Source organism: Carcharodon carcharias, chromosome 30, assembly GCF_017639515.1.
Source record: "Carcharodon carcharias isolate sCarCar2 chromosome 30, sCarCar2.pri, whole genome shotgun sequence".
Taxonomy (NCBI): Eukaryota; Metazoa; Chordata; class Chondrichthyes; order Lamniformes; family Lamnidae; genus Carcharodon; species Carcharodon carcharias.
This window is the reverse complement of record NC_054496.1, coordinates 26,139,868-26,149,870: the sequence shown is the minus strand read 5'-3', so window position 1 is coordinate 26,149,870 and position 10,003 is coordinate 26,139,868. Positions and strand designations below refer to the sequence as shown.

The 10,003-nt window shown below is 44.5% G+C and overlaps 1 protein-coding gene across 3 annotated transcripts in view; it reads right to left on the bottom strand.

Annotated features, from left to right (window-relative positions):
* Positions 1–807: 807 nt before the first annotated feature.
* The window catches only part of LOC121271368 (protein Niban 1-like), a 62,731-nt gene continuing 53,535 nt past the window's right edge, over positions 808–10,003 (bottom strand). The window contains exons 11-14 of one of the 3 annotated variants that reach the window (XM_041177335.1): positions 6,805–6,921; positions 5,483–5,590; positions 3,157–3,292; positions 808–1,560 (exon numbers count right to left, since the gene is read on the bottom strand). In XM_041177335.1, the coding sequence (XP_041033269.1) occupies positions 1,154–1,560; positions 3,157–3,292; positions 5,483–5,590; positions 6,805–6,921 (768 nt within the window). In that variant the 3' untranslated portion in view covers positions 808–1,153. The remainder of the gene's footprint in view (positions 1,561–3,156; positions 3,293–5,482; positions 5,591–6,804; positions 6,922–10,003) is intronic. The other 2 variants (XM_041177336.1, XM_041177337.1) reach the window with 2 other exon arrangements.

Genomic DNA, 10,003 nt, shown 5'->3' with positions numbered 1-10,003 from the left:
CCCTGTGAACCCAACTCTGCTACCAGACCGCAAATAAAAGTTGATATTACGATCTGTCAAAAGTCTTATGTGTTACATTAAAACTCATTTAACTTTAGCTACACAAGATTTAAGCCCTATTCACACAGAAGGAGGCCATTCGGCCCATCGAGTCCACGTCGGCTCTCTGTAAAGCAATCCAGTCAGTCACATTCCTCACTCTATCTTCGTAGCCCTGCAAGTTTATTTCCCTCACATGCTCATTCAATTTCCTTTTGAAATCATTCATTTTCTCCACTTCCACCACCCTCAGAGGCAATGTGGTCCACATAATTACCACTCACTGTGTAAAAAAGTTCTTCCTTCCATCTCTGCTACATCCATTGCCAAGTGAGCCAGAGACCTGGGGTAATTCTCTAGCAACACGGGTTCAAATCCTGCCACGGCAACTGGCGGGGTTTAAATTCAATTAATAAATCTGGAATATAAAGCTAATCTCAGTAATGGTGACCATGGAACGATTGTTGCAAAAAAACCCATCTGGATCACTAATGCCCTTTAGGGAAGGAAATCTGCCATCCTTACCTGGTCTGGCCTACATATGACTCCAGACCCACAGCAATGTGGTTGACTCTTAATTGCCCTCTGAAATGGCCTAGCAAGCCATTTGGTTCAGGGGCAATTAGGGATGGGCAACGAATACTGGCCTTGCCAGTGACACCCACATCCCATGGAAGGATAAAAAAAGAACTTTGAATCTGTGTCCCCCAGGCCTTGTACCATATAATTAAATTCAATGCACAAATTAAAGAAAAACGCAACAGGTCAAACTCTTAACTTTTTATCATAATTATCTAATGAAATAAGTGGTTTTACTTCCAAATAATTGCCTCTACCCACCATGGCCTCACTGCGGGGGACGGACAGGGAAGTGGAGTTGAGGCCACAATCAGATCAGCAATGATCTTGTCGAATGATGGAGCAGGCCCGAGGGCCTGGATGGCCTACACCTGCTCCTAACTCGCGTGTTCTTGTGTTCTGTGGGAGACCTCTCCCACTGTGGCCTCAAAGTATGGTTCATAGTCATTGCGCCTTCCTGTCTCAGCTCGTCCATTTGGTCTGATCCAGGATTATAGTTATCTAAGGGATGCTTAGAGTCCTCCACCGTCAGTTACTACATGATCTCCTTCACAAGACCCAAGTCTGGCTCATCAGATTGAGTTGTGGCTTTCTTTAGACCTTCATTGTCTAATTGGCTGATGTTGACCTTGATTGAACCATTCTGACCACTGCCCTGAATAGCACTGTCCCAGTCCTCTTGCAAACACTGCCATTGTCTTCCATCATCCACCTCGCTAACCTCACTGTTTTCTGAGGCTTCGGCCTGATCCTTGTGTTCTGTAAGTGGCCCAATGACTGAGGCTGGCTCTGGCAGATCCGCAGGACTTGTTGGGTGGGTTGCTTCGGCCAGCAATATCCTTGGACTCTCAGCATTGCCCAGTTGGGGTTCATTGTCCCACAGACAACTCATACTTGCATTGTACAAGCTGTAGCGTGGCTGTGTGGATGTCTCTTTCATAGCTAAAAAAGAAAGATAGCAAATGAGGCAGAAACGTTAGATAGTTTTTGTATGTACATTCTATTCCTAGCCTACTCATTGATGAAAATATAAGCAAACTATGCAAAGTATTCTTAATATGGCCAAGCACATAGACTGAATCAATATCCCCCTTGTCCTACTGAGGGGTTCCACTTAAACAAATGTTCCTCCTTTCTCATTCTTCAATTCTCCCTTCGCAAACCTTTCCTTTATTCTCATTCTTCTTTCTTTATTTCTTCTCCTGTATGCAAGGGCAGCCATAAATATCTGTATGTTTGTCTCCACCCTTTTTTTTACTCACTTGGGGCAAAATTTTCCTTCTGGGGTCAATACCAGTCATTTCCAAGTTTTACTGCATTTTTCCTTCTCGTTGGGTAAGGGAGTAGAACAAAAGCAAGGGGGGTGGAGTTAAGACATAGATCTGCCATGATTTAATTGAATGGTGGGACAAGCTTGACTGGTTGAATGGCCTCCTCCTCCTCTTGTTGATATGAAAGACTGGAGGCCTCAAGTTAATTCTCTCAGTTGTCTGATGCTTCTAAGATCTCACTAAAGCAGCAGTAGTGTGTTCCAAAGGAGTGGGCAACGCAAACCAGGCAACATTAATAACTCCAGTCATTAGGGTTGCCAACCCTCCAGGATTGGCCTGGAGTCTCCAGGAATTGAAGATCAATCTCCAGGACACTGCTGTGTGCAACCCTAGAGTTAAATCATCGGGATATCAAACAAGATTTTTTTTTTGTCATTTTCTTTGAACATTTACCTTTACCAGATATAAAACTGTTGAAAATGGAGAAAAAGGCTGTTTGGCTGATAGTCAAGCATCATCCAATTGGGTAATGAGACTTTTTTGCTTTCCAATTGGTGTAGGAAAACAGTGCGTCACAAGGATGGATGTGTTGGCCGACTAATGGCTGCAGCACGGGGGCAAGTCGTGTGATGAAACCTCCAAGAATATATTTAATCACCCTATTAGTCAATCTGATCATGTGAAGAGACTGACATTGGGTGCAGGCCTGGACCTGAGGGATATATTTTTTGCCTTTGTGAGCACTTTCATGTCTTGGTTTCTTTAATGGTCTGACTCTTATCATTTTGTCCTGTATTCAAAAAACAAAATTGGGGCTTGGGTGCAGATGCATAAGGATCCATGCAGCCCTCACTCCGTCCCGCCCCAACCTACCGACCCTCGCCCAACATCCCAACACTGCAAGGAGCCAGGACATTAATTTAATTATATAAAAATTCATTTGAGTATTGCTGAAAAAAGAGACGTCTAAGCTTTTCATCTTGCACTCATTAGTACCCTCGCAAGAATACCAATATAAGGGGAAAACAACAAATTATACTTCATGTAAAGTGAGTGTTAATTGGTTGGCCAGTGGCGTTGCCATGGAGAACACCACAAGTGATGGTGACTGACAATTAACTGCCAAGCATCTGAAATTCAGACCAGACAACTTGACCCTGATTCATTTATTTAATTTGTTCCATTGCTACCGGATAAGCATTCAGCTCAAAGAAAGTTCTGCTTAGCTTTATAATCCCCGCTCTAATTTCTGACTTGAATAACCTACCTTTGTTAATTTCCTCTGTTACAATATGCAGGACGAGTTCATTGTAGGTGCTTTCAACCCGTATCACTCCATCATCATCTTCAGCACACAGACACGCTTCATACATGGGCAGCCCCTGGAAGGCAGTTTGCACAGCCTGACTCATTACTCTTGGCCATGCTCCAGCCCTGGCACCCACCCAATGACTCCCATTCAGAGCTGCAACAGGACTGTGTTAAAGTGGGGGAGGGGCAAGGCACACAAGGGTATCACAGTGCTGCCCCAAGGATGGCACTGGGCAGCAATTAGCAGTGGTGTCCATCCTGGTCTCCTGTGTGGCTCAGTCAGTAGCATACTTGCTCCTGAGTCACTAGGATCTGGGTTCAAGTCCTACTCTCAGACTACAGCACAAAAATCAAAGCTAACACTGCGCACTACTGAGGGTGTACTGCGCTGTCAGAGGTGCTCTTCTTTGGATAAGATGCTACTCTGAGTTCCTGCTGGCACACCAGCTGAAGGAGTATTGTGCTGTCTTTTGGGTGAGATGTTACACCAAGGCCCCATATCGGTCATCCTGGGTAGGTGTAAAATGGTCCCATGGCACTATTCCAAAGGGGAGCAGGAGAATTATTTTTGGTGCCCCAGCCAATATTTAGCCCTCAATCAACACCCAGAAGCATATTATCTGGTCTTTGTCACGTTGCTACGTGTGGGATTTTGCTAGGGTCGCCAACCCTCCAGGAATGGCCTGGAGTTTCCAGGAATTGAATCCCCAGGACACTGCTGGAGAATATCATAGGGACATTCAAAAAGATTGTTTTCTTTGTCATTTTCTTTGACCCCTTTTCTATTTATCAGATATAAACATATTGACAATGGGAGGAAAAAGGCTGATTTGGCTGACAGTCAATGGGTGATGAGTTCACTTTCCAACTGACGTCGGAAGGCAGAGGGCAGAATATTTTGCTGAGTGGGTGGGCGCGCGCCTAACCCGCTCAAGAGTAAAATGCCGTGGGGTGAGGTCGGGCGAGTATCCCGATGTCACCGCACACTCGCGCGATATTCCGGTTGGTGGACACTCGCAGGAGTCAGCAGCGCACCCACTGACAATTAAAAGGCTTATTAAACGTAAATTAAACAAACATTTTCACTGCCTGTCCAACCTTACGGTTGGCAGGCAGGCGAAAAGGCCAAGCAGCCTTTGCATTTTTTCACGAAACCTCATCCGCGGGCGAGATGAGGTTTTGACCCATTGTTAAAAAATAATTAAAAAATTCCATCCCAATTTCTAACATGTCCCTGCTCGTGTGGCAGAGTCACATGAGGGGGCATTGGTTTTTTAACATTTCAAAAATCTTTATTTTTAATTTTCAAAAGTCTTCATCTCCCCGAGGCAGCTCCATGTCAACATTTCCCATAATAAATTCCTCAGTCCATATTTGTAATGAAAACTCATTTGTAAACTTATAATGCTGTAATTACACATTTCCACCAGCATTGGCACTTTGACACCTCCGTTAAATGATTTATGTTTGAGGGATAGATATTATCCAGGACACTGGGGAGAACTCCACTGCTCTTCGAACAGTGCCAAGTCTCTGGAGTAGAATTTAAGCCCATGCCTTTCTGATTCAGAGTCAAGGTTACTAACAACTGGGCCATTTATAGTAAAAAGGGCAAGCGGATTTTCAATGCAAAATATCGTATCACTGCAGAGAACTTTACTGCTGGTGATGAAGATTATGGAGCATGAGTGTTGTGTACAGTTCTAGTTGCCACATTATAGGAAGGATGTGATAGCACTGGAGGGGGTGCAGAGGAGATTCACCAGGATGTTGCCTGGGCTGAAACATTTAAGTTATGAAGAAAGGTTGGATAGACTTGGGTTGTTTTTGTTGGAGCAGAGAAGACTGAGGGGTGACCTGATCGAGGCGTACAAGATTATGAGGGGCATGGACAGGGTGGATAGGGAGCAGCTGTTCCCCTTAGTTGAAGGATCAGTCACAAGGGGGTATAAGTTCAAGGTGAGGGGCAGGAGGTTTAGGGGGGATGTGAGGAAAAACTTTTTTACGCAGAGGGTGGTGACGGTCTAGAATGTACTGCCTGGGAGGGTGGTGGAGGTGGGTTGCCTCACATCCTTTAAAAAGTACCTGGATGAGCACTTGGCACATCATAACATTCAAGGCTATGGGCCAAGTGCTGGTAAATGGGATTAGGTAGGTAGGTCAGGTGTTTCTCAAGTGTTGGTGCCTCTTCTGCACTGTGTGATTCTGTGATAATAGCATAGGCACACAGAATGGGTGGGTATCACTTTGTACTAGGCGCACAAGGTCTGTCACTCACTCACCGGTTTGCAGACAGGCTCCAATGTTTTCAGGACATATGGGAGAAAAAGTTCCAGGAGGGAATCCCGAATAAACTGCCTCCCAGCTGCAATGCTGTCAGAGTCAAACTTCTACAGAGAAAGAGACAACAAACCAGTCACTTCTCACTTCTAATCTCAGCAACAAGATAGGATTAATTAATGACCTCATGGTGAAGGTGCCCCTAGGTGGCAGCAATTATAAAATGATTGAGTTTTACATTCAGTTTGAGAGAGAGAAGAATGGGTCTAAGGCTAGGATTTTAAACTTAAATAAGCATAGTTATGAGGGAATGAAAGCAGAGCTAGCTGAAGTGAACTGACAAATTAGGTTAAGGGATAGGTGAATAGCGAGGCAGTGGCAGACATTTAAAGGGGATATTTCAGAATATACAGAATAGATACATTCCAACAAGAAAAGGAAATTCCAAGGTGAGGACCCACCATCTGTGGTTAACTAAAAAAGTTAAAGGTAGCATCAAACTTGAAACAAAATCATATAATTGTGCAAAGATGGGCATTGGAAGCAGTTCAGAGAAGGTTTACTAGTCTAATGGGTGGGTTGTCTTATGAGTAAAGATTAGACAGGTTAGGCTTGTATCCACTGGAGTTTAGAAGAGTAACAGGTGACTTGATTGAAACATATAAGATGCTGAGGAGTCTTGACAAAGTGGACGTGAAGAGGATGTTTCCTCTTGTGGGAGAATCTAGAACTAGGGGTCACTGTTTAAAAATATGGGGTCGCCCATTTAAGACAGAGATGAGGAGAAATTTTTTTCTCTCAGAGGGTCGTGAGTCTTTGGAACGCTCTTCCTCAAAAGGGGGTGGAGCCTTTGAATATTTTTAAGGCAGAGGTAGATAGATTCTCGGTAGACAAGGGGGTGAAAGGTTATAGGGGGTATGTGGGAATGTGGGGTTGAGGTTACAATCAGAGCAACCATGATTTTATTAAATGGCAGAGCAGGCTCGTAAGGCTGAGTGACCTGCTCCGGCTCCTGCTCCTAACTTATATGTTCGTAATTGGATCCCAAGCTAGATGGTGAAGTATGAAACAAGGCATGCAAATCCTTTTCTTGATAGCTGGTTTATTTATAGAATGAAGGCAAGTAAGAGCAACCGGAACAACACCGGGGATCCTTCCAGTCACACTGCCTCTATTATTGCAGTAGGATAGTGACACAATACAGGGGGACCCACTTACACTCAAACTACAGGTTATGCACCCTCTCACCTTCTGCCACTCACGCTCACCTTCTGTTACTCACGCTCACCTTCTGTTACTCGCGCTCACACTCTGCAACACATACCTTCAGTACTCGGACTCGGGTGTTATCGAGGAGTTGGCTGATTTCAGCGGAGAGCCCGGTGGCTGGTTGTGTAGAAACAAGCAGGTGTTGAAAGGTATAAACTGCATCTTCCAGCAACTGCAAACAGAAATCAAGATGAGGGAATGTATGAAATGGGTTCAGTACTCAGTGAGACTCATGCTTATCAGACTTTTTTTTGTTCATTATTGGATGTGGGCTTCGCTGGCTGGGCCAGCGTTTATTGCCCATCCCTAATTGCCCTTGAGAAGGTGGTGGGTGAGCTGCCTTCTTGATCTGCTGCAGTCCATGTGGTGTAGGTACACCCACAGTGCTGTTAGGGAGGGAGTTCCAGGATTTTGACCCAGTGACAGTGAAGGAACGGCGATATATTTCCAAGTCAGGGTGGTGAGTGACTTGGAGGGGATCTTGTAGGTGGTGGTGTTCCCATGTGCCTGCTGCCCTTGGCCTTCTAGATGGCGGAGGTTGTGGGTTTGGGAGGTGCTTTCACAAAAGCCTTCAAATGGAAATTACAATTCACAACTAGCCAATAACCTAAGGTGTAACTAGTAACACCAGACACCTGCCTGGCCCTTTAAGAGATGTCCAACAAGGAAGACACTGTCTCTTTTATACAGCCAGACACAGAATTGGACAGGTGTTCCTCTCTGCGTACTCAGCTCTATAGCATTTCAATGTCCTCAGTTTTAATTCACGTAGTTGAATGGATTATTTCACAGAGTGATGCAGCACGGAGTGAGGCCATTCAGTCCATTGTGCCTGTGCTGGCTCTTTGAAAGAGCTATCTAATTAGTCCCACTCCTCTGCTCTTTCCCCATAACCTTGCAGTATTTCAGCTTCAAGTACTGATCCAATTCCCTGTGAAAAGTTATTATTGAATCTATTTCTATCACCCTTTCAGGCAGTGGATTCCAGAACATGACAACTTGCTGCATGAAAAAGCCCCTCACCTCGTCTCTGAATGTACATATGAACTTATGAATTAGAAGAAGGAGTAGGCCACTCAGCCCCTCAAGCCTGCTCCGCCATTCAATAAGATCATGGCCGATCTGATTGTAGCCTCAACTCCACACTCCCACCTACCCTGTCAACCTTTCACCCCACCTTGTTTATCAAGAATCTAATTACCTCTGACTTAAAAATATTCAAAGACTCTCCTTCCACCGTCTTTCGAGGAAGAGAGTTCCAAAGACTCACGACCCTCTGAGAGAAAAACATTCTCCTCATCTCTGTCTTCAATGGCTGACCCCTTATTTTTAAACAATAGACAATCTAGTTCTAGATTCTCCCACAAGAGGAAACATCCTCTCCACATCCACCCTGTCAAGACCCCTCAGGATTTTATCAGAATCTATCAATCTATACCTCTGTTTGTTGACATTTCTGCCACGTAAATGTTTTTTCTTCATTTATTCTATCAGAAGTGGTCAAAATTTTGAAGACTGCCATTAAATTCGACCTTCACCTTCTGTATTCTTCGGAGAACAACGCCACCTTCTCCAGTCTCTCTACATGAGTGAAGTTCTTCATCCCTGACGCCATCCTGGTAAATCTCCTCAGCATGCTCTGCCAAGGCCTTGACATCCTTCCTCGTCTCTGAATCTACATATGAACATACGAATTAGGAGCAAGATTAGGCCGCTCGGCCCTTCGAGCCTGCTCTGCCATACTATATGATCATGGCCATGGCAAACCTGATTGTAACCTCAACTCCACATTCCCGCCTACTTCTGACAACCTTTCACCACCCCCCTTGCTTGTCAAGAATCTATCTAGCTCTGCCTTAAAAATATTCAAAGACTCTGCTTCCACCGCCTTTCGAGGAAGAGAGTTCCAAAACTCATGACCTCCAGAGAAAAAAAATTCTCCTCATCTCTGTCTTAAATGAGCCACGCCTTATTTTTAAACAGTGACCCCTGGTTCCTTAACGAAGTGTAGTATCTAGAATTGGATGCAATATTCCAGCTGAGGCCTAACCAATGATTTAGAAAATTTAGAAACCTCCTTTCTTTTGCGCTCTATTTCCCCTATCTGTAAAGGATAGGAAAGAAAAATGAGAGTCCCAAATGATTTTTTAAAATCAACTTGCCCTGCCACCTTCAAATTCTAAGGCCGGAATTTTCAGGCCTCTCCCGCCGTCTGAATCTTCAAATGCTGAAGTCGACGGACTTTTGAATGGCGTGGCCCAAAATTCCGCCCTAAGAGTTTGTCCATGCAATATGAGAACATGGCTGCTCGCTGAATGTTCACTACGTCAAATCTGACCATTGCCAAGTGTTGATTGCAGAACATATCCTGTGGGTTTAAGGGAGACTGTGGCGTAGTGGTAACATCAGTGGATTAGTAATCTAGAAGCCCAGGTCAATCCTCTGGGGACACAGGTTCAAATCCCACTATAGCAGCTGGTGGCATTTAAATTCAAGTTAATAAAATCAGGAATTAAAAACTCATCCTAATGCCCTTTAGAGAAGGAAATCTGCCATTCTTATTAGGTCTGGCCTACATGTGACTGCAGACTCACAGCAATGTGGTTGACTCTTAACTGCTCTCTGAATCGGCCTATCAAGCCACTTGGTTCAAGGGTAATTAGGGATGGGCAACAAATGCTGGTCTTGACAGTGACACCCACATCTCATGACAGAATGAACAAAGTAGATATTTTCTGCTATCGGCTGTGGTTCAGTTGGTCATACTCCTACCTCTGAGTCACAAGGATTGGGGTTAAGTGTCATTCCAGGACTTCAACACAAAAAGCAAGGGTGACACTTCCAGTCCAATACTGAGGGAGTGCTGCAGTGTCAGAGGTGCTGTCTTTCAGATGAAACATCAAACTGAGGGCCCTGTTTGGATGGGTGTAAAAGATTCCATGGTGCTTTTGAAGAAGAACTGGTGTTCTGGCCAATACTTATCCTTCAATCAACATCACAAAAACAGATTATCTGCTTATTATCACATTGCTGTTTGCTGTGAGCACATTGGCTGCTGTGTTTCCTTCATTACAACAGTGATCCCACTTCAAAAGTACTTCATTAAAATGCTTTGGAGGTCATGAAAGGTGCTATATAAATGCAAGCCTTTCTTTTTTCTCTCCTGATTTTGCAGAGAGCAGTTCACTCAGGGATAAGACACTGAATGTGGAACTGAACTAAGCAGCACAGGAGAGGGGAGAGGGGGTGGGGAG